Genomic DNA, 25,569 nt, shown 5'->3' with positions numbered 1-25,569 from the left:
GTGGCCGAGCGGTTCTAGGCGCTACAGTCTGGAACCGCGCGACCGCTACGGTCGCAGGTTCGAATCCTGCCTCGGGCATGGATGTGTGTGATGTCCTTGGGTTTGTTAAGTTTAAGTAGTTCTAAGTCTAGGAGATTGATGACCTCAGATGTTAAGTCCCACAGAGCTCAGAACCATTTGAACCATTTTTTGGCGGCTGCTGACCAAATTACCAGCTGTCCGAGCCAAAAGTGATCGTTATTCGTACCCAGCGACACCCAGTATCATCACACCGGGTGTTGGTCGAACAATATCTGTTTCTATGTTGAACAGGACAGCGTTGTCTGGTTGAAAAATGATGTCACGGATGCCCCAAAGACAGTGCACGGTCACCAACTTTAACACCAGAAATGTAACGGCTGCTGATTGAATAACCAGTAGTACGGGCCAAAGACGATCTTGATTTGTACGCAGTGGTACCCAATAGCATCACGCCGGGTGTTGGTCGAAGAATATCTGTTTCTAGGTAGGACGGGACAGCGTTGTCTTGTTGAAAATTAATGTCACGGATGCCCCAAAGACAGTGCACGGTCACCAACTTTAACACCAGAAATGTAACGGCTGCTGATCGATTAACCAGTTGTACGGTCCAAAGGCGATCTTGATTTGTACCCAGTGGCACCCAGTAGCATCACACCAGGTCCTGGTTCACCACCATCCGTATCTAGGTAAGTGAGGACAGCGTTATCTTGTTGAACGTTAACGTTATGGAGACCCCGAAGACAGGGCACGGTCACCAACCTTAACACGTCTGAAATGTAACGGTTGCTGAACGAATTACCTGCTGTCCGATCCAAATATGATCGTGATTTGTAGCCAGTAGCACCCAACAACATCACAATGAGTGCTAGGCCCATATGACGATGATCTTCTGAGCCTTCACGCTTGGATGCGCCCATCGTGATGTTGTATGCAAAACCAGAGCTCGTCTGGAAAGACGAAGTAGTACCACTCGCGTGTACGTTGCTGTCGTTGGACACAGCAGTGTGTAGACACGCCTCGCTCTGGTGTTGTGTCAAGATGAGCCGCTACAATGATCCCTGTGCTCATAGTCAGGTTCGGAGTCCAGACGTCATCTCACTACCCGTTTCGACACTTGTCTTGCGGCAAACAAGCTTATTTCGTGAAGTAACATGCGAATTCCGACACTTTCTGGTGTGCTTGGTGGTATTACGCACGCATAACATGATCTTCTCACAATCAACCAATGGGCAAACATGATTTCTGAATGAGAAACCCGCTGCGTTCTGTTCAGGGGTAACTCACCACTTAGACGTAAAGTACTGATTGCACAAAAGAGGGCAGTGAGAATAATTAGTGGTGGTCACCCAAGGACGTCATGTAGGCACCTTTTCAAGCAGTTAGGTATTTTAACTGCAGCATCAGAGTACGTATATTCGCTAATGAAATTCGATACAAATAATCCATCTCAATTCGCGAAGAACAGTGATGTTCATACGTACAAGAGGGAAAAGTGACCTTTCCTATCCGTTTTTGAAGCTGTCAGTTGCTCAAAAAGGAGTACATTATTCAGCAACAAAAATCGTTGATCATTTGCCCAAAAACATAAAGTGTCTGGCAGGTAGCAGATCAAGTTTTAAATCTAGCTTAAAATCATTTCTTTTGGACAACTCCTTCTACTCCATGGACGAGTTTCTGTTTCGGAAATGGTAAAAAATGTACCTCTACATATAGTTGCATGTGTAGAACTAAAAATTTCAGTAATATTAATATTAGCACTATTCATGTGTGTATATATATTTTGCAATCTGAATTATTCCACATTATATCGATAAAATAATCGGGAAATGATCTACGGAACATGACGTAACTAAAACTAAAACTAAAAATAAGGGCTCATAAGGAGTCATGAAGACAGTCATTTTTCCCTCGCTGTATCTGTGAGTGGAAGAAAAGTAACTGACTAGTTGTGGTACGTGGTACCATTCGCTACCCACTGTATCTTGGCCTGCGGAATATGTATGTAGATGAAGATGTGGAAGTGGAAAATAGAACTGCCTTTTAATAGATTTATGACTATAAAGTCTGACATGTAAAACTTATTACCCTGGATGTTGACGTTGATGCTTATGAATGACACTTGGAGGATGTTGTCCGACCAGCACCAGACAGACATTTTTGTGGATTGTGACAAAAGTAGAGAATATGGAAACGGGTTGGGGGATGGGGAGTTAACTTAGCAAGCTCTGTCGATCGTTGGGGTAATGGGAAAGAATATGGTTTCGCTTGTGATGTGGGTTAGCTGCAGTAGGATTTGATACGCTGCAGATGGTGGAACGACATTAGACAAGGCTTTCTAGGCAGAAGAATGTCGGATTGGTTCTAGAGATATGTCACTGTGGCAACGAGTGAGGACGCGTAGTAATATGAAAGACTAGCATAGTGTCAGAAACGGCAAGAGTAGAAAACCTAAACATAGAAAGTGATACTAGCTACTAACAAATGATTCACAGAGGCTCAGTTGTAATACAAATAATGAGTAAAAAAGAAAACAACTGTTGTGCTTATTTACGGTGCGAAACGAACTGTCAGATTTAGAGCCGGATAGTCATTTGTAGTGGAGACATGGAGGCGGCATCTGGCGGCGAGATCTCCGGCACAGCAAATGGACAGCTAATTACAAGCGGACGTCTACAGTGAATGGGCGTTCCTTACCGTTTATCCTAGGCCCGCCTCACCGCGCGTTATTCCGTCCGCTCGGAGAAACATAACCACGCGTCGTGTATTACGAACGTGAGAGATAAAAGATATAGAAGCTATTTGGCAGGTATATTAAAATCACATTGTTTGTAAAGGAAAATTTACTGTGTTTCATGTGAAACGGGTGGCTGACGGAACTTTATTACGTCCGACCGGCACTTATCAGCGGCCGTTTGCCGTGATATCTCTCCGCTATCGGAAGAAAAACAGCTGCACTAAGTCGGGCTGCGCAGTGTGCTTATTGCGCGAGCGCAAGTAATTTGCCTGCCGCGGGTTCTCACGGCGCGCTGCCGAATCGCTATTTGCTCTAGGGCCACCTGCGGCAGGACGAAAACCAGAGGAGGAAAGGGTACGACAGACATAGCAAAGCTTTGTTAGTCAATCGCTGAGGGAAACAGAACACTGCGATGAAACGGCGCACTTTTTTAACGTAGACACTAGTGAATAACTAGGGTAAGGGCTACATCTGCGAGACTACGTGCTTTACGAATGATATTAGTCAGTTGGCACCTCGGGGATGTGTACTAGGACCTCTGTTACTGCCAGTATCCACAAATTTCTTATGAGACAATATCAGATTGGTCTTGTTCATCAAAGAAAAATGTTTAACTCGAAAATTCCATTAATCAGCAAATTTTACAGTGATTTCGAAAAGGAATGGACCAGACTAACTGCAATAAGTTTAATATTCTTTACTACGACAGCTGTTTCGCCTTTGCTGCCATTTTCAAGTAACCTGCGAATATAACGTTGGTGAAATTATTTATATGTATGGCGACTGTGCACGTGAATAATTGTACAATGGAATAGCACAATGGTACTCACGTCTAGTTCGATTTGACGTCCGTTTTAATCTGTCATTATCGAATTCGTAGAGATTACGTGGCATGCAGTAATTATAAATGTATGGAATACGCTTTGTCACTTATTTGGTAGTTAGTTTACAGTAAAGTACGATTTGTCATTTATTTTACAGTTCGTTTATTCTGATGCTGTATGTTTACACAGTATAGTTGGCTAAGCAAAGATAATGCTATATTTCACAGTAGACTATCCACACGAAATACTAAACGGAGATACAGACGTTAAACGTAAGTATTATCTGGAAAACTTTATTGACATATTGCATCATGAAAATATATAGTACACGTCGAGAACAAAACCTACTCAAACCAAAAATAAGTTTTTCAGCAAAATCGAGTCAGTGAAATACTACCGTTGCTTAGCTAAAAATACTTTGTAAAACATATAGCATCAGAGTAAAAGAACTGTCAAATAAATGTCAAATCGTGCTTTATAGGAAGTGATAAAACGTATTCCATACGTCTATAACTACTAATTTCACGTAATCTCTGAGAATCAGACAGTCGCCGTTTAGGTGTAATTTGAACATCAAATCAAACTAGGAACAAGTACCAATGTACTATTCCAGCGTACAATTATTCGCATGGACAACTACCACGCATGTAAATAATTTCACCAATGTCGCATTCGTAGGTTATTTGAGAATGGCAATAAAGCCGAAACAGTTGTTGTAATAAAGAATATTAGACTTTCTGCAGTTAGTGTGGGCCTTTCCTTTCCGAAATATCATATTATAACGTGTTGTACGCTGCGGGCCAAATCGAACGAAAAATACTTACTGTGACTCTTTATAGATTCTCAATTACTTACCAACTTCTAATATCCCTTGAGTCACATACAGTAAAAAAAAAAAATAAATAAATAAATAAAAAAAAACAGAAACATGTGGTCAATTATTCCGACAGAGTTTACGATGAACGTCGTAAATTATACTTAGTGGAACGAAAATGTAGAGCAAATGTAGAATATGATAAATGGTGGTTCATTGGTATCTGTGGGAAGAGTATCGTGTACCAGCAATAAAGTTTACGTGAAAATCTTGACTCTGTCTCATGAATATTTTTCGAGGCTGTACGATCCTAGTAAGGTCAGAATTATAGTATACAACAGGATGTTTCAATTCCTTTGCCTCAAACGTCTTGGGGTGATACACCACGTCATGGGGAACAACTTTCGTTCGCTGATGTGTCTTTTTATTGCTTTGCCGTCCCTAGGACGACGAGGTTACACCGAACTAGCAGGTCCTACTAACCATGTGTGCTGCATGTATACTCTACCTACACCAGTAAATTGACAGAGTGAGTTTCAACCCGAAAAGTTTAAGAATGAGTGCCTCTAAGCGGAGAAAGCTATTTGAAAATCTCGGCCTGCCTTCTTTCTCGCGGAGCGGATGACTGGATTGTAAGCAACATACGTAGATCACGTACGCCGCAGAGCACCTGCACGCTGCTGCTCTCAGGGACAATATCCATTATAAAAGACGCTTAACATTTCCTGGAAGCTTCAGTGAACATTTTGTCTCTAGCAGTAATTGTTCCCCATTAAGTGTTCTGTCACTGGTAGACGTTTGACGGAAAGCCTTTGAAACAGCGGTTAGACCCGATACTGTTAAAACTGTCTCACGGTGTTAAAGGAACTCACAAGGTTTACATTATGGAAGAGACGTCGATTTGTCCTTTACCTTGACATCATGATACAGTTCGAACTGTGACACATATCGCTCATGTATCACAATGATATTGTTGGTGATTCAGTCGTAGAATGGAATTACAAACTAAATGATTTATATGTTTCATGTGACGACCTGTGCCACGTATGCCAAACATACATGCAGATGCAGATGCTGATTTGTTTGGACTGGCTCACACATGATTTTCATCCTTGGTTTTGTGTGTGCGTGTGGTTTCTTTAAGATGGATTCAGACGCAGTAAAACGGGCAGAGAACACGTCCGTTCATCAGATGGGTAGTCTATAGTACATTGGGAACCTAGAGCCCGTTTCAACTCAGCCACGTCATATACCACAAAAACCACAGAAATACCCATTCCTCGTTCTGTACGTATTCCTCTGCCTCACCTTCACTAATTTTACACACAGCGCACTAATACAGAAGCATCTCAGAGCCACAGAGGATATGTGTTACGTATGTCCGTCGGCTGGTGTATTCAGATTGTAACTACTTAGCCTGTGAAAATGATCAGTGAAACAAATCACTAATTTATCTCTCTCGGTCCTTGTCCTCGGACAGTGGTTGAATACGGAGGGATGCAATAACACGAGTTGTTCTTGTTTTTCTTTCTTCTTGTCTGCCGCAACCCAAGACGGTCGGATCAATAACCGCCCATCTATGGTGCAGGTGGTGTTAAATGATACCCTGGGGTCGCCGCTGATATATGGTGCGTATTAAGTTGATTGAGTGGCAGATGGATAGTTATTTATTGGCGCTTATTTGCATTCATTCACAGGTGTCCGAGCATTAGAAGATAGACTGCACGATCAAGTAGGCAATATCAGATTCCTCACGGTAACGCGAAGAGAAGCTACTGAGAGTAAAAACACGTATAAGCTGTCTCGTACGGAATAATCTAAGCACCATAATGAAAGACATGATGTAGAGAAACAAGTGTTATCCGGAAATCAGTATAGAACTACTTACTAACCATACGGTATGTATAACACGCAAAGACGTACGAAACTCTTAATGTGAAACACAAATGAATATTATCAACAAGCATCAGTTAATCTTAAATATAGTACGAAGCACTTCCTCATCATTAGCAAACGTGCTCTAACACGTAGCGAAACTGAAATAGTGCAGTGTTTTAGTATTCTGAAGACGGACACAATATTTGAATATGACGAATCTTTTTCTCGCAGTCTCCCTTCCTGCTGGTCTTAGCAATTTCGTTCGAAAGTATTAAACTGAACAACTTGTATTACATAATGCAAGAATTAAACAGTGCGTCTAAAGAAGAATAATCAATCTCCGAGACACCCATGCAAATTTCATAGAAAAGTGTAACTGGTCCTGATTAATTTGGGTTTTAGAAGAGAACAAATTGACGCAAGATAGGGAAAAGAAATAGTGCGACTTTATTTCGTGGAACGTGCAATAACATAGAAGCTGGATTAATTTGTACGGGAAATTGAAGTCATTAGCCTTAGACAGGAATGCGCAGGTTAAGTGCTTCGCAAACAACCGGTAAGCTGAACCGATAATGGATGGCAATTCCTGGAATAACTGCGAATAGCACAGTTGTTTTGATTCCAATAAAAGGCTGCGTTAATTGACAGTGTTTAAACTCTGTTCAAAATGGAAACCAACCCCCCGACAGCATACCGCTCGCAGGGCAATTATTCGCTGTACATCGGAACAGGCACTTCCTTTTTTCCCCAACCTACGTCGTATATCAGCGTCATCGGTGACCTGTATATAACAAGTGTTCAAATGTAGTTAGCATCACGGCCGCAACATATGCACTATTCATCACAAAATAACGGGCGTTAATTCCATCGCGGTGGAGCCATATTTAAACTGTGGGGAATGCCACGTACTCCGACAGAGGTACACTAATGGAAAGCTAGGTAGTTTATCATCTGTATCTGGTACATTCTATGCCATCAAAATTTAGCCTACGAGTTTTTCACATTGATTAATCGAGTTCTATGCGCTACAAACCGGATGTTTTCTGCCATTCCATATTCATGGCCGGCCGGTGTGGCCGTGAGGTTCTAGGCGCTTCAGTTGGGAACCGCGTGACCGCTACGGTCGCAGGTTCGAATCTGCCTCGGGCATGGATGCGTTTGATGTCCTTAGGTTAGTTAGATTTAAGTAGTTCTAAGTTCTAGGGGACTGATGACCTCAGATGTTGAGTCCCATAGTGCTCAGAGCCATTTGAACCATATTCCTGAATACACCTCTCTCTCAAAGTGATTTCTTTGAGCGTCCGTTTTTGTTGTTCTCTACACTAGGTGGTAGTAATCCTTGTCGGAGAGGCAAATCTATGGCTAATTTCTAGGATATTCCGAGGACAGAGCTAAGAGCTATTAAGGACATGGGATGGAAATTCATCTGCAGTTAATAGCAATTACACTAATGTAAACACAACACCAAAAGGGCGTTTTGCAACATGAACGGAAGTTGGTAGAAGCGTTTCTATATCTGAAAGATGGTTTCTAATCAGATTTCACGCCATTCGTATTGGAATGGTGCTAGAAACGCCACTATGAAGATGCTAATCAGGTTTGCTTTAAACCCACAATGTAACGCTCGTGAGCGTTAGCTGCCTATGAGATTGGACGTGATGAGCTGATGTTAGTTAAGAAATCTTTTAAGGGACAAAGATGCCATTTTTAGTACCTCACTGAGTTTGAACGAGGGCGTGTAATAGCGCTACTGGATGCTTGATGTTTCTTCAGCGATATTGTCGAAAGACTTGGCAGGAATGTAGCCACTGTAAATGATTGCTGGCAGCGGTAGCCACGAAAATGTATGGTCGCAAGACGACTTGAATGCGGACGGCCATTTGGCACTGCCGAGAGGGAAGACCATCGCGTTCGGTTTATGGTTCTGGCGCATCGTACTGCATTTACAGCAGCAATTTGAGCGGCAGCTGGCACCACAGTGACACAACGAACTGTTACAAATCGGTTAGGTTACTACAGGGACAGCTCCGAACCAGACCGCCTGTAACGTGCGTTCCACTGATCCGAAACCACCGCCATTTGCAGTAGCACTTACTATGTACCGAGATATATTGATTTTGACGTTGACACTTACATCTGAATATTTATATGATCTAAAGACAGCAATGGTCGAAACGGCAATTGTAAAAAGTATAATTTATGTGATCGAGACGTATCTGTACGAGTAACACTTCACCATTGCCCCGATCACTGACTTTCTTAGAAAATAACACCCTAAAGGTTTTCGAAATTTAGAAAATTTTTACAAAAACTTGGATCGACGTATTTACTTCGTCCGGTAAAACGCTACAGAATGTAATCACAATTTAATGCCGCGAGTACGAGATAGACTCTACTTCGCTGCTACCCACATCATGCAGTAATTGAGTGCGATTCTCCATAGATTTTTTAAATGCCTTTTGCTTCAAAGCCAGCTTTCTAAATTGCTGTGCTTGAATGCAGTCGTATATTAGCATTTACGCTCCTACAATGCCCCGCAGTTCTCTTGAAAGCCATTTCGTACTCGCTACATTCCTCGTGGGTTTTTTCTAAAGAGCACTTTCTGCCTGCAAACAAGTGTGATTATTGGTACCACGAAGAGCTCATAAAGAGTTTCACTTGAGGCTTCTCATGCGTCGTGCCTGTGGCTTCTCAGTCTGTAAGATTTTCCTGCCACTAATTGTGCCGTTTAAGCTTTTTGTTCCTTTTTCAGGAGAACTAAAGCAGTTCGCCGCTTCACTATGACCATAAATTCTGTTGCACTTTTACAGGTACTACCCAGTATTAGCTATGAAACTGCTTACTGCGTCCAGCACTTTTTATTGGCGATTCCTGCTGCTTCTATGGAGGTGAAAGGATGAGTACCGCAATAGCCCATATTATGATAACGGACATGTTTAGGTAAACTGTTTTCTCCTTGGGTACTTGGCATTATAAGTTGCATATGTACATTGATTTGAAAAATATACCATGTCCAAAAGAGTGACTTCGAAATACGAAATATGTACAACTTTTCCATCTAGCATATTCTTTCATGTCTGTCAGTCTTTTCTAACCCATTCTCTTTGATTATTTCTCTTAAATACTTGACTGTTTGACCTATGCCTGTCTATAAAAAAGCTGTGGTGCAGTTCTTCCATGTCAGCGATAAATTTGGTTTTCTCTCCAGAGCTTATTTAGCTAGCTGTACTTCCTATATGGTCCAAGGGATTTGCTTGCATTTCTGCATCAGTTGCAATTTCAGATAGTCAGGCAAAATCGTCTTGAAATGCCACCCAGTTTACTATAACATGATGTTTCTTTCGTCCCAAGAGTATCTGTAATACTCGACATTCAATTTTTCTTTCTAAATTTTTACTATTATTTACAACACACTGTTGGAGGGGACTGGAGATAAGCCACTAGGCACCTGTATTTATTTTAAAGTGATTAGTAATTTCGCCTATGAACTTCACTTTTGAGAATGTGTCTGTAAGCATTTCACAGATAACTTCTGGTAATTTAATTTAAATGATGCATACATTTGTATTGAAAGTTATTCACAAGCAAGTCTTTCCAGAGAGTACAATATTACTTTTTTGCTACGTAAATCATTACAAAGATCCCTGTAATTGTTTTATAAAGCACATTCATGATAAAACTAAAGGGAAAAGGTACTTGCCATCAGGCAGTCAAAGCTCCAGCGCAACACTTCGTAGTATGTGCTACATGGTAACAAACACAACAGCAATAGACACTACCGACTGAGCGTAGCTACTGGATGACTGTGAGAAGTTAGAATGTTTTAGAAGTAATCGCTAATGGATATCAGTGTTGCTTTGGAGCAACATTATAAATAAAGCGTTAAATCTAGACCAGGGTGTCCAGTCTTCTAGCTACCTGGGCCACACTGGAAGAACATGAGTATTTTTGGTCTGCACGTAATATACTAATTCTTAACATTGTCAAGAATCGCCGAAAAAATGAAAGGCAAGGCCGGAGGTATACACTTAACACATTTAAGAAACTACTGAGATGTCATTAATAATTTTATATGCAATTAAAAATAATAGAATTGATGTGATGTTTCATTTTGAATTTTGGAAAATAATGTATCAACATCAGATTCGATCGTAGAAGTTGCAGTTCTCAGGGTGTTCTCAAGGTGTTCATCTGATATATTGGCTGTATTTTTACACACCGTGTTCTTTGCTCTTGAAAACAACTGTTTCAAAAACATACCTGCTTCCGAACAAAGATGACATTAACGCATGACTGTGCAACAAGGGGTATTTGTCTCTGGGCAGCTATGGTTTCTCGTAAGTCCAACAAAGATACATGATCAAATTTTTCCTATAGCTGGATGTCAGGCAGCAACTCTGTGCATTCCATTTGAAAATCTTCTGGCAGCGTATCTCTGTTGCTTGTGGAAGTTGTCTAATAACTATAAAAGATTTGACTGTTATTTCGAAAATTCTGAAATCGATTTTCCCATTCTTGAATCAGAACGAAAAGTATAGCAGCGTATTTCAACCTGTCTTTAGGACTGTGTTACAGTGTACGGTCACTTTACGTAAACGCAATTTTATGGATTTTTTCCCTACCAGTCGTGTGACGGATGCTCACTTCTTGGATCGAATTGATACTTGCTTTGGGCCGCAGGTTGGACACTCCTGATGTACACCAAGAAGATGGCGTTTATTTTTTGCTAAACTACTGAAATTACTTCCAAGGGAACCATCATTCATATCATTTAGCGTTTACTGTCGCGTCATCTTATAAAATAAGTCAGCAAACTTCCACATTCTGAAGCTAGACGGGCCAGTTTTCCCGACCGACCGCCGTGACATCCTCTGTCAATACCGCCATTGAATGCGGTACAGAGGTGCATGTGGTCAGTATACTACTCTCCCGATCGTTGTCGATGTTACCTAGGCAAATGTATTTCCGAAGTTTCCTTATTTTACGTTAATCATTTTTTGGTGTTGCGATTTTTTTTTCCGTCAGTATATTTTATGAGATGACGCGGCAGTACACCAAGAAGGTTGCCTCTCAAACCCAGCGTCCACAGTAAGGACGTTATGGAGGTTCAGAAGTAGCCATGCCTAAAGTGAATTATATGTAGTACGTTTACTGCTCAACATTGTTTCGCCTTGTAGGCAGTAGTGGTTAGTGTGGCGGGGTACTCACTCTTCTCGTAGTTAATCTGCCGCTCCTGCTGGCGCGCGTTGTCGGCGGCGACCTTGAGCAGGCCCTGGATGTTCCGCAGCAGCGTCTCTGTGGAGGAGACTCCCTCCGCGGTGGGCACCCCGGCGGCGCCCAGCGCAGAGTAGTTGAGCGCGTGCGGGGACTCCGAGCCCGGGTGCGGGCCCGCCATCTCGCCCGCGTCGCTCAGCTCGCCTGCAACGCAAAACACCCGCTGCCACTCACCGCCTGAGCCCGTCCTTCTGTCTCACCACGAATCTGACCCTCCGATACACTGTGCGCAGACGGTGCCCCGCAGCTTCCAACTACTTCAAAACAGGAGAGGGCCACCGAGAAGCAGCAACACGACTTCTGGACCACTCAATCACGTGAAGCTGGCTATCTGGGGCGAGCTACTGCCATATAGTTCAAGACCGTCATCATAACTGCCAAGAGCTCCTGATAAAATTCTTTTATTTAACAACCAGTTTTGGTACAGAGACCATTATTCAGAAAACCATGTACAACATCATTTAAAACTAAAGTAAACTAAACTTCGCCCGAACTGGGCATGAAGGCCTAACGGTACCGACCGGCTGCCATGTCATCCTCAGCCCGCAGCAGTCACTGGATGCAGATGTGGAGAGGCATGTGGTCAGCACACCGTTCTCCAGGCCGTATGTCAGTTTACGAGACCGCAGTCGCTACTTATTAATCAAGTAGCTCCTCAGTTTGCCTCACAAGTGGTGAGTGCACCCTATATGCCAACACCGCTCGGTAGACCGGGTTGTTACCCATCCAATTGCTAGCCCATCCCGACAGTGCTTAGCTTCGATGATCTGACGGGAACGGATGTTATCAGTGTGGCAAGACCGTTGGCTCAACACCATATTAGACGACATAAAATCGTTTGACGTCAAATAATAATGTTGTCACGTTGCAGCTGTAACAGTGACGACTTCATGGGTTTTATTGCCTGACGCCAATGATTTTACATCGCCTAATATGATTGATGTAAATTCGATTGTGAACCTAATAATGGTCTCTGGACCGACACTGGATGCTTCATACAGAAATTTTATCAGAAGCTTTTGGCGGTAAACGTGGCATTCTTGAAATATGTACGAGCTATGGGCCACAACCTTCTGAAAACATATTGTCGTCATACAAAGTGAAACATCAACCATCGTAAAAAGTCGATGATTTTCATTGAGACTTAGTGTCGCCAGCTGCTATCGTTTTCGTTTTTCTTCTTAAAAAAACAACAAAATTTTATTTACATTTCAACCTTAAATTATTGTTCTTTGAAAAGTATTATTCTTTGTAAATGTTGTAGATAAAACAAAAGAAAAGAAAACTGTAAAAAGGTGAAAAACGAAAATTGTAAGATGTACGACCTGTCTGAAAACTTCAGGTAACAGGTCTATAATTTGGCAATAAATAAATAAATAAATATCACTCCAACTGCACACGCCACACAGCAGCTTGAACAGTCACCTGCTGACATGCAGGGTCCATAGATTTGTGACGTTGTCTCCATACCCGTACACCTCAATCCGCTCGATACATTTTGAAACGAGACTCGTCCGACCAGGCAACATGTTTCCAGTCATCAACAGTCCGATGTCGGTGTTGACGGGCCCAGGCGAGGCGTAAATTTGTGTCGAGCAGTCATTAAGGTTGCGCGAGCGGGCCTCCGGCTCCGAAAGCCCATATCTGACACTTTTTGATGGCCTAGCACTGAAGTCTGCAGAAATTTGTTGAAGGGTTGCATTTCAGTCACGTTGAACGATTCTCTTCAGTCGTCGTTTGTCCCATTCTTGCAGGATCTTTTTCCGGCCGGAGCGATGTCGGAGATTTAATGTTTTACCAGACTCCTGATATTCACAGTACAGTCGTGATATGGTCGTACGCTACCCCGGAGACTTTGTGTCGCATCGCTCGTGTGCCGACTATAGCACCACGTTTAAACTCACATAAATCTTGATAACCTGCGATTGTAGCAGCAGTAACCCATCTAACAACTGCGCCAGACACTAGTTGTTTTATATAGCTGCTGCCGACCGCAGTGCCGTATTGGGTTGGGTTGTTTGGGGAAGGAGACCAGGCAGCGAGGTCATCGGCCTCATCTGATTAGGGAAGGATGGGGAAGGAAGTCGACCGTGCCCTTTCAGAGGAACCATCCCGGCATTTGTCTGGAGTGATTGAGGGAAATCACGGCAAACCTAAATCAGGATGGCCGGAGGCGGGATGGAACCGTCGTTCTCCCGAATGCGAGTCCAGTGTGTAACCACTGCGCCACCTCGCTCGGTGTAGTGCCGTATTCTGCCTGTTTACATATCTCTGTATTTAAATACGCATGCCTATACCAGTTTCTTTGGCGCTTCAGTGTTACACTGAAGGTATTAAATATGGAAAGCCTTTAACTACAGATATGTAATTTCCTATCATAATATTATCACAAGTCGTACCTAAAATAACGTGTGGTGTCACCGCCAGACACCACACTTGCTAGGTGGTAGCCTTTAAATCGGCCGCGGTCCGTTAGTATACGTCGGACCCGCGTGTCGCCACTATCAGTGATTGCAGACCGAGCGCCGCCACACGGCAGGTCTAGAGAGACTTCCTAGCACTCGCCACAGTTGTACAACCAACTTTGCTAGAGATGGTTCACTGACAAAATACGCTCTCATTTGCCGAGACGATAGTTTAGCAAAGCCTTCAGCTACGTCATTGATATTGTGAATCATGTACCGTTAAGACCGACGTTCTTCATTAACGGATTAAAGTTAAGTATTCCACCAGCTACGTCCGTTTTTCTAAATTCTAATTTCCTTGTCCTGTTCCAGGCCTCACGCCAGCCTGCGTGAGCTAAAACGCGTGCCTTTCGGCCTCCTCTAGTAACCCGGTGTTGGCTCTCCTGCCAACCAAAACATAACGGGTTTTCAAGACCTTCTCAGTGTTCTGATGCTTTGAATCAGCTTACATTCATACCACGCACTCTAGAATAGAGAATAAAAAAACAGCAAATACGCAGATTATCTCCACACAATATGGCGGCTCCCAAGTTCTGCTTGTGACATGAAAACGACGTCGCATGGTATTGGCCACGTTCCTCTCGTAAGGCAAAACTCTGAGTGCCAGATTCTTCATGTCACCCTTCGCACTCTAGCAGAAAGTGGAATTCCACACTGTGACGTCACCAGCTCTTCGTTCACGTACCTTTCCACGTTCCGTGAGAGGAAGACTTTAAGCCGCTGGCACACGGACCGTGCATCCGAACGTTGAGCGTTGAGCGTGTCGAGTTTCTGACGTCATAGCGTGGAATAGCACGTTCGGGAGTCTTTCCGAACGTGCAGAGCAATATCTGGCATGTCAGATATTCTGAGCGTGCGTGTGAGCGTTGAACAATGAGATTGCACAACGCCACCTACGTCACACACACGCCGTCTCCCTTCAGTACAGAGTTGTGAGGCGCCATATTGGCATTCATTTCAAGGCTATATGTATACATGCCGTTTCTGAGCACCAGCAAATTGAGAATAACTGGAAAACCCGTTTTCACGGTGGATTCGTTCCAATAAAATAATGAGGAACATCATATTCGTGGCAAAACAATTATTGTAACTTGCGTATTATGAGGGTAGGCTATTTGAAGGCAGAGACACACTCAAGATCCACCCAAAACGCATTGTTCTTGGTACAATTTGTTATAATTAAATTTCAATTAGTAAAATATCTAGGATTAAGGTTTTCAGCAAGAGGTAACATACTATGATTAAAAATATGTGTCCTATTGTTGGTTTAGCGTAATAAGTAGTGTTACTTCTCTCAATAAAGTTAATTATTGGGGCGGTGGTTCGCGTCGCAACACTTCTAACTTTTTTTCCTAACATTCGCGTTTTTATTAGGTTCTGATACTTTATTATTAGTTTAATATAAGTATGTACTATAATATTTTATGTTATGTAAATATAAGTTCACCTTTTTTTGAGGGGTGACGTTGTTCGATTGGCTTAATCTACATGACAGCTTGCGCTAACTGTATAAAGATATTTTGCTCCTTTTTCTTTTATGCTTCATAATTCACTTGTTACAAAGATTCTGCCACCGGATAGGAACAGTGATCAAGTAAGATTGACCTTGGTGTTTTACTAAAATGTGGGTGTGGCCAAACGGTTCTAGGCGCTTCAGTCTGGAACCGCGCGACTGATACGGTCGCAGGTTCGAATCCTGCCTCGGTCATGGATGTGTGTGTTGTCCTTAGGTTAGTTAGGTTTAAGTAGTTCTAAGTTCTAAGGGAGTGATGACCTCAGATGTTAACTCCCATAGTGCTCAGAGCCATTTGAACCATTTTTTTTTTAATTTTTTTTTTCTTTTTTTTTTTTTTGTGGAAGTGATGGAATAATGTTTATCTTATGCGGAGAAGTATTCCAAATTTGTACCGGAATGTTTGTAATGGAACTTTTATAAGCCTGTGTCCTTATTGATTGGAGATGGTACTTTCCTTTTCGTGGACGATGGAGGAAATGTGCGTTTTAATAGAGCTAACGTGGGAATTTTACGCGCGCCCTTTGAGTAAACAGTGTGATTTACTAACTAGAAACATCCCACAACTACCGCTGGAGTGCGCTGCGATCGCGTGTACCACGTTGGGGCCCACGTACCGTATGTACAAGTCGCATCGTCCCTGAGCGTTCAGCAGCACATTGAACTTGGCACGCTCAACGTTATCGTTCGATAGCACGGTCCGTGTGCCGACGGCCTTACGGTGTGTTGCGGAGGGTACTTACAGTACCAGAGGTCGTTCTGTTAAGAATTTTTAGGACGTCCTCGACCCCGAATTGTTGAGGACGGTGCTCTAGGGTGGAAAATAGCGGAGCTCGAACACAGCCGACGCTAGAGCCCAATACCGGCGCCCGTGGGGCTCCGACGCTACCTGCCGACGGCAGTAAAAGTGTGTCACGGCGACTGCCGCGCGCGCCAGAAAGCACGTAAGCTATTACGGCGGGCCAGAGCAAACATCCGGCGCGCAGAGTGGCAATCACAGGCTCGCGCGCATCTGATGCTGCGCCGCTAACAAGACCGCCCGTGTAACCTTACAACAAACAGATCGCCGGATAACAACCCGGGACCGCCGGCCGCGCCAACACACCTATTATTATTATACACTCCCATTACCGAAAATGTCTCGTAAACATCTGGACGTAATTAAATACACGCCGAGCTTCTCCCTCTATTGCCCAATACTGCCTTTGTCCATCTCCCTGGCGCTGCACGATCATTACATTAATACAAACGCGCCATAAATTTTAATACCGCCGCCCGCTAACGAGATATATGAGAAATACCGGCCGCTGAAAAATGTATAACGAAACGAGAAGGAAATTAAATATAGTAGTACAGCCCGTACATTAACTAACAGCTCGCGTGACGTTCGGTGTTCTAAAGTAAACGCCGGTGGAGCGCGGAGTTTAAAAAAAGAGAAGTTCGGGTGGGTAACGCTGGAAGAGGATAAGAGAAGTACAGGGAGAGAGACGGGAGAGAAATGGAGTGTTCATATTTGTAAAAGACGGCAACTCCCGCCGGTTTTAATAGCCGCGGTGGCGCGCACCATTAGGAAACAGAACGCAGTCGGGCGTCATCGCTTCGTTTCGTACACCTAGCAGGGCGTCATCGTCAGGAATTATTGTCCGCCGGCGGGTCGTAAATCGGCAGCTTGGCGGGGCGTCGCCGGGTCACCACTAATGGCGTTCGCCGCCCTAACCGATTCCTCACGATTCGCTTTTATTAGCGCGGATCACGAAGCGTCGTTAACAGCCGGCTACTCCTGCTCTCGAAGGCAGCGCTGCAGCCTTGCGCTGGGTTCGGTGGGTCGCAAGCCTACTTCGGAAAAAAAAGTATGGTATCAACAGCGATCATAGTTGACTTACTGTATTCTTTAATTCTGAGTGAACGGTACGACGAATAACATAACTTCAAAGTTTTGTAAATACTCAAATGTAGCTGTTCGAGCTAAAGCGTACAGGCAACATCTGACCTAAAAGACGATGCGTCTAACTTGTCTAACTTAGGGAAATATAGAAGAGAAGAGAGTGACGGGAACTCATAGCGTTAAGTATCCCATTTTGATCATGGGCACCTGTGCTGGAGCAAAAGCTACGAACGGCTAAGGATTAGGTGTGGTACCAGTACCTGCTCTTCCCACAGTGACGAACTGTCTTCTATGTCTGAAAGCACATCTGAAGGTGATGTACTTCTATTTCCGCGTCTTCTACAGGGCTATTACAAATGATTGAAGCGATTTCATAAATTCACTGCAGCTCCATTCATTGACACATGGTCACGACACACTACAGATACGTAGAAAAACTCATAAAGTTTTGTTCGGCTGAAGCCGCGCTTCAGGTTTCTGCTGCCAGAGCGCTCGAGAGCGCAGTGAGACAAAATGGCGACAGGAGCCGAGAAAGCGTATGTCGTGCTTGAAATGCACTCACATCAGTTAGTCATAACAGTGCAACGACACTTCAGGACGAAGTTCAACAAAGATCCACCAACTGCTAACTCCATTCGGCGATGGCATGCTCAGTTTAAAGCTTCTGGATGCCTCTGTAAGGGGAAATCAACGGGTCGGCCTGCAGTGAGCGAAGAAACGGTTGAAAGCGTGCGGGCAAGTTTCACGCATAGTGATGTGAAAGATTCAGTGTTTAAACCTCTTGTACCAAGAAACGTGCCAGAACTGCGAGCTCTCATCAACAATGCTTTCGAACTCATTGATGGGGACATGCTGCGCCGAGTGCGGGAGGAACTTGATTATCGGCTTGATGTCTGCCGAATCACTAAAGGGGCACATATCGAACATTTGTGAATGCCTAAAAAAACTTTTTGAGTTTTTTTATGTGTGTGCGAAGCATTGTGAAAATATCTCAAATAATAAAGTTATTGTAGAGCTGTGAAATCGCTTCAATCATTTGTAATAACCCTGTATTTCCGTATCTCTGCTACGTATCCGATAGTTCAGTTTACGAACAGTAAGTGAACAGAAGTCCTTTAGGTTGTTGTCACATGCCGTCAAAGAGTGTGAGGTGTGTTGAGGCGTTCAGCTCAAGGTCAAGACGACTACAAGGAGGAGATATCATCCACCCTCATTAGATTTCCTCTGGTTTCCATATGGCGATTGACCTTTTTCCAGTCTTAGTGCTTCGGCACTTTAGCAGAGTCTAATTGTTGATGAAAGCAAGCAATGTGGGTCGGCATCTCTGTTTAGGTTTTCCAAGTGATCATCTGCCTCAGTTCTTACGTCTCACACAATGCTGACCGCAGTAGAAGGCGCTGCTCCCAGTATGTATCCGTACTAGCGCAGCTGATCTTCCTACCCCGCAGAGATTTTGGTACTCATTTTAACAGAAATTCCTTTTTTTAAAATGCATACCAAAATCTCTGTAGGATATGATCCTGGTGATATGTCCAATCAGGAATCTTTTTATTGGCCCTAGCGCGCACTATGACGCTTAGGGTAATGTTCACCACATTCTTGACCAGTCATCGCCGGTACTGATAGTCTTCAGAGTACTCCAAATGCTGGACAATTTAAATGTTATAATAAATTCATTTGGAATTGTAGTAACAATGGTGTGTGGACAAACGAGCTACGGCAACCGTTCTTGTCCCGAAACAGACTTTCAGGATGAAATTTATGAAAAAATTATGGCGTTTCATGGCGTAATATCAGATACATGTTACCTATCAATCCTTATGCAGCCGATCTATAGCGAAGGTCGCCATACGTCAAAGAAGGGAAGGGTATTTTTAGGTATGAAACTAAACTCCATCCGAACAGGCCTTGGAAGGCCCAACGGTACCGACCGGCCGCCGTGTCAGTCTCAGCTTACAGGCGTCACTGGATGCGGATATGGAGGCGCATGTAGTCAGCACACCGCTCTCCCGGCCGTTTTGTCAGTTCCCGAGACCGGAGCCGCTACTTCTCAATCAAGTAGCTCCTCAGTTTGCCTCACAAGGGCTGAGTGCACCCCGCTTGCCAACAGCGCTCGGCAGACCGGATGGTCACCCATCCAAGTGCTAGACGAGCCCGACAGTGCTTAACATCGCTGATCTGTCGGGAAACATTTTTACGTACATTTACAATTATAGTAAAGTACATGCGTGTAGCACCATCCTAATATCGAAATATCTATGTAAAAACATTACAGCTTACGAACATACTTAACACATGTTACGCAGAATGTGGCATAGTGACATACATCTTGCTAATTCTCAGTATAAATACGTACTGTGCTACAAGTAACTTGTATGATAAGTTGTGGAGCCTTCCTCGGTTTTTCATAAGGAAAGAAGAAAGCGTCCAATAACTGAGGTATTCGACACAGCTAAGGCTGGACTGTAGGCCTTGAACTAAAACGACAGCAATGTTATTAAGAGAATATCTCTCCACAGGGTCCTCAAGCAAACTTTTGCTGGAATGGTGTAACACAGATACCAAGCGGAAGAGGTCACGATGTCTAAGAAAAGCAGATCGAAGGACTACGAAATTACCGATGTCAACAGGTGTGAACTGAGACAACAAACTCGATTCTCTTAATAAGAAGCGAAAAGGAGGTGATATCGATGATCATGGATAAGGAGAGTTAAAACTTCGGGCTGTCTGCTGGCTGTGTGATGGGACACAGAATTTTGTGTCGCTTGCTATCGTTGTAGCATAATTCTACTGGAGGGAGGGGGTCAGCTTGCGCCAGGCGGCGGCGGCGGCGGAGGCGGCGGCGGTGGCAACAGGTTCGGAACAATGGTCGGTAGCAGCGCCCGCGGACACGCTACCGACACCCGGCACCCGCCAATCCTGCACCTCATGGAGCTCAAAGTCTTACACCGACGATATACTGCATTGTGTTCGCAACGACATTACACTGTAGTGACACAAGTCATGGGACAGTGGTGTGCACACATGCAGATGGCGGAAGTACCGAGTACGCAACGTATAAAAGGTCAATGCATTGGCGGATCTCTCATTTGTACGCAGGTGATTCGTGTGAAACAGTTTCCGACATGATGACTGCCGCACTACGGGAACTGAGAGACTTTAAACGCGGAATGCCAGTTGCATCTAAATGCACGGTACATTCCATTCCGCAAATCGTTAGGGAATTCAATATTTCGGTATCCACAGTGGAACGAGGGTGCCGAGAATACAAAATTTCAAGCATTACCTCACACCACGGACAAAGCAGTGTCCGAAGCCTTCACTTAACGACCGAGAGTAGAGGCGTTTGTGTAAAGTTGTCAGTGGTAACAGACAACACTGACTGAGATAACCACAGAAGTCAATGTGGAGCGCACGACGAACGTATCCATTAGGACAGTCCGGCGAAATCTGGCGTTAATGGGCTACGGCAGCAGACGACCGACGCGAGTGTCTTTGCTAACATCACGAAATCCCGTGCGGCGCTTTCCTGCGCTCCTGACAATATCGGTTGGGCCCTACACGACTGGAAAACCGTGGCCTGGTAAGATGAGTCCCGTTTAAGATGTTGATAGCTGATGGTAGGATTCAAGTGTGGCGCAGACCTCACGACTTCATGGACTCAAGTTGTCAACACGGCACTGTACTACTGATGTGAGATGTGTTTACACGCAACGTACTGGGCTCTCCGGTCCAACTGAACCGATTATTGACGGTAAATAATTATGTTCGGCAACTTCGAGACTGTCTGCAGCCATTCATGGGTTTTATGTTTACAAGCAACGACGGAATTTTTATGGATGACGATGCACCATGTCACCGGGTCACAGTTGTTCGGGTTTGGTTTGATGAACATGATCTACATCTGCACCTACATCAACTTACTTACTACGCAAATCAGAGAACGGTGTATGGCTGAAGGTAGCCGATACCACTACTCGCGATTTCCGTTCCCGTTCCACTCGCAAATAACGAAAAAAACGAATATATATATATATATATATATATATATATATATATATATATATATATATGTGCCTCCGTAATAATCCTAATTTCTCTCGTCTTCGTGGTCCTTACGCGAAATGTATGTTGGCTGCAGTGGAATCGTTCTGCAGTCAGCTTCAAATGCTGGCGCTCTACATTTTCTAAATAGTGTTCCTCGAAAAGAATTTCGTCTTCCCTCCAGGGATTCCCATTCGAGTTCCCGAAGCATCTCCGTAACGCTTATGTGTTGTTCGAACCTTCCGGTCGTAAACCTACCATCCCCCTTTTAAATTACTTCGATGTCTTCCTTTAAGCCAACCTGGTATAGATTCCAAACACTCGAGGAATACTCAAGAATAGGTCGCAGTAGTGTCCTATATGCGGTCTGCTTTACAGATGAACCACACTTTCCCAAAATTCCACGAATAAATCGAAGTCGACCACTGGCCTCCCGCTCCACAATCCCCACACGTTCGTTCCATTTCACAGCGCTTTGCAGCTTTACGCTTAGACATTTAAACGACGTGGCTGTGTCACACGGGCACGCCTAACGCTGTACATGAGCATTCATGGTTTATGTTTCGTAATCATCCTCATTAACTTGAATTTTTCTACGTTTAGAGCTTGCTGCCGTTTATCACACCAACCAGAACCATGAAATTAGTGACGCCAGCAACTGAGGAATGATAAAGTGGAGGAGGTTCTCAGTAGAGTGTCTGTTGTGCCACAATGTCGGTGAATACTACCGGAAGCTTGCCTTCTCCTGCGTTGACATTAGTGGCTGCAGTTAGTCTTGAACACCCGACTATCTGAGGAATCCATCCTCCACCCCTCGAGAATACGACCGTCTGCGGCCCTGTCGAACTCGGTTAAGTTCTTCCGCTCCTCGATCACCTTGAAACTTGCACTACCTGCTGTTGGACATTTCCTCCCGCTGGTTGCCACGGCGCTCGACACGAACTTCTCCTGGCAGTGCGGCTGAGTTTGCAGCTGGCAAGGCGCTCGAAATTGTCTGCGGGGCACTCACCCGCGTCCTTGTCGTCGTCGTCGTCGACGTCGCTGACGTTCTCGTCGTCTTCCTCGTCGTCGGGCTCGGCCGTGTGTCCCGCCTCGCTGCCCGAGTGCTCGCCGCCGGAGCCCGCGCCGCTCTTGCTCAGGTTTAGCACGGGCGAGTGGCCGTTGCTCGAGCCTGCAACACAAACAGCTCCATGTCACTCTCCTCTCCACAGTGCCTCTTACATACAGCTGGCCTCGAAAATAAGACAATGACACTCCTTAAACAAAGGTATCATAGAATGAAGGATTGCACGTCCGATTCTCGTGGTTGCTGGTGAATCTCCCAGAGTGTATAGTCGTGGTCCATGAAACTTTTTTGTTCCTAATGTTTCAGGCAGAGCTGCCTTCGACATCTTCAGAGGTTCTCCAGTATCCGCCAGTTCTTATACATTCAACACTCAGCGGATCCAAGGGGCACCCCTGAACATGTCCGGCGCAGTTCTGGGCTACTGAAGATGTCTGGCGCAGCTCTAGACTAAAGGTCAAGTACAAAAAAGTTTCATGCACCATGACCATACAGCTACGAAGAGTGGTGCTCCCGGACCCACTGGGTCTTATCGATTCAACACTCAGTGGATCCAAGGGGCATCTCTAAAGACGTCCAGCGCAGTTCTGGACGAAACTTGGAAAACAAAAAGTTTGATGCGCCACTGTCATACAACCATAAAGATTCGCTAACAAACTAAAGGCTCACCTCGCTAGCATGGGATATAGGGACCGCTGTAAATAATGTACGAATAAATTCGCCACAGATCCCGAGTAATTTGAATTGTTGCGTAGTTTCGACCATCAGACTCGATCATCCTCACATATTAATTTCTCTGTTGGCAATGAAAAGTGTGAACTCATCCTGATAAGTAATACAAGAAATCCAAAACAGCTCGGATGCACACTGAATCACACAAATATAAAGGCTGAAAATTCAATTAAATACCTAGCTATTACAATTACGAATAATTTTAATTGAAACAATCACCTAGATAATGTTGTGAGAAGAGCAAACTGACGACTGAGATTTATTGGCAGAACACACAGAAATTGCAACAAGTCTACTTCTCGAGTACTGCTGTGCTGTGTGGGATCCGCATCAGATGGGACTGACGGAGGACATCAAAAAATGGCTCTGAGCACTATGAGACTTAACTTCTGAGGTCATCAGTCCCTATAACTTAGAACCAATTAAACCTAACTAACCTAAGGGCATCACACACATCCATGCCCGAGGCAGGATTCGAGCCTGCGACCGTAGCGGTCGCGCGGTTCCAGACTGTAGCGCCTAGAACCGCTCGGCCACTCCGGCCGGCACGGAGGACATCGAAAAAGTCCAAGGAAGGGCAGCTCGTTTCGTGAAATAGGGGAAAGAGTATCATGGATATGATAAGCGAATGGGGGTGATTATCACTAGAACAATGACGTTTTTTGTTGCGGTAAGTATCCTCATTATATTTGAAACAGTACCTTCCTCTTCCGGCTAGGAAAATATTTTGTTGGCGCCCATCTACATTGGAAGAAATAATTCTCATAAAAAAAGATAAATCAGAGCTCGGCTGGAATGACTTCAGTGCTCGTTTTCCCCGTGCGTGGTTAGGAAGTGGAACGATAGGGAAATAGTTTGAAAGTGGTTCAGTCAACCCTCTTTGAAGCACTAAATTGCGAACTGCAGAGAAATCATGTAGATGTGGATGCTTTAACATGTTAGTTGTTTTAAACACCACTCGGCACCGTCTTCAACATAGTTTTGTGAGTTGCATCTGCTGTGTTTACTGTAAGACCGTCTGAGGATCTCCGCGTTCAATGAGAGAAACTAATCAATAAATCACATAATCTGCGACCTGTGGCAGTTTTATCTGTGCATTTTTCCTTAGGGTGACAGCAGCAAAAAAGCCAACATAGTGGACCTAATGCAAACGCTGGTTTGAACAGTTATCTTTTAGGCATGGTGTTGCTGAAGGTGGTAGCTCGTCTTTGTCTTCTTAGTACATGTCAGCTGGTTCAATTAATCATATATAGTCAATTAGTAACAAAACGATGCCCGAAACTACACGGAGCTGCAGAGCGTTGGAACAAATTGCTCATAGGAAGCCAAGTGCTGAAAGCACTCTAGACTCTACAGTGTTATTACGACACGCATGGTCGCTACGGCCACCATCTAACGTCCTGAATGCTGTCATGTCCATTGTGAGTAGTTGAATTAGATGCCCAATAGAATAAATTCGAGATCATATGACGATGGGGTGACTGGCAGCAGGTTTTCCCGTCGTTGTGTGATGTTTTCGGACGTTGGTTCCCTCCTGTCCTCAAATCGATCCTAGAAACAGTCACGAAGTGGGTCGGTGTAGTTTTGTTACGCCACTGTATGAAAGGCGAGGAGCCTACACTTTTGAGTGGTAAATGCGAACCACGTTACACTAGCAGACGTGGAAGCCTTAAGTTCCAAAATGAAACCTAATTGTACCGTGGATTCCGTCGAGAATGTTATGAAATGAAATCTTTCTGCTGCAAGGCTGCCTTTTTATTCGGCAGATTCATACCTCACGACTGGCACTTTCAACTATTTTATCTTTCTTAGATAAACCCAAAGATCACCAAAACATAGCAAGAACGTAAATATATGAAACGGATTAGTATCGAAGCTCCAGAACACAGTAACTGTTTGCTTACTAACAAAACATCGTACCAACGCATTGAGAGTTGGCAGGAACGAAGGAAGATTAGTGTTTAACGTCCCGTCGACAATGTGATCGTTAGAGACGGAGCAAAAACTCAGATTAAATGACCACGACGAAGGAAATTGGCAGCGCCTTTTCAGAGCAACCATCCAGGCATTAAGCGATTTAGACAAATCACGGAAAACTTGAATCTGGACGGCCAGTTGGTGATATCAACCGTCGTCTTCCCCAATACGTGCTAACCACTACGCATCTCGCTCGGTAGTGAGAGTTGGGAATATATCAGAATCGTATGTTCCAATACTATCTAAGATAATGACAAGTCAAGTACGCAACGCAGAGCAGTGTTTGAGTGCGGGATGAAAGAAATGGAGAGAGTGAACCCTGGTAGTAGCACACAGCCTGTTCTC

The 25,569-nt window shown here is 44.2% G+C and overlaps 1 protein-coding gene across 1 annotated transcript in view; it reads right to left on the bottom strand.

Moving 5' to 3' along the window:
• The window catches only part of LOC126416867 (dachshund homolog 2-like), an 879,718-nt gene that overhangs the window by 221,013 nt on the left and 633,136 nt on the right, over nt 1–25,569 (bottom strand). Inside the window, exons 8-9 of the mRNA XM_050084750.1 lie at nt 22,462–22,623; nt 11,480–11,689 (exon numbers count right to left, since the gene is read on the bottom strand). Coding sequence (XP_049940707.1) covers nt 11,480–11,689; nt 22,462–22,623 — 372 coding nt within the window. The remainder of the gene's footprint in view (nt 1–11,479; nt 11,690–22,461; nt 22,624–25,569) is intronic.

The sequence above is a fragment of the Schistocerca serialis genome, chromosome 8 (assembly GCF_023864345.2).
Source record: "Schistocerca serialis cubense isolate TAMUIC-IGC-003099 chromosome 8, iqSchSeri2.2, whole genome shotgun sequence".
Taxonomy (NCBI): domain Eukaryota; kingdom Metazoa; phylum Arthropoda; class Insecta; order Orthoptera; family Acrididae; genus Schistocerca; species Schistocerca serialis.
Note: the sequence above shows the minus strand (reverse complement) of the source record. Positions and strands in the feature narration are given on the sequence as shown.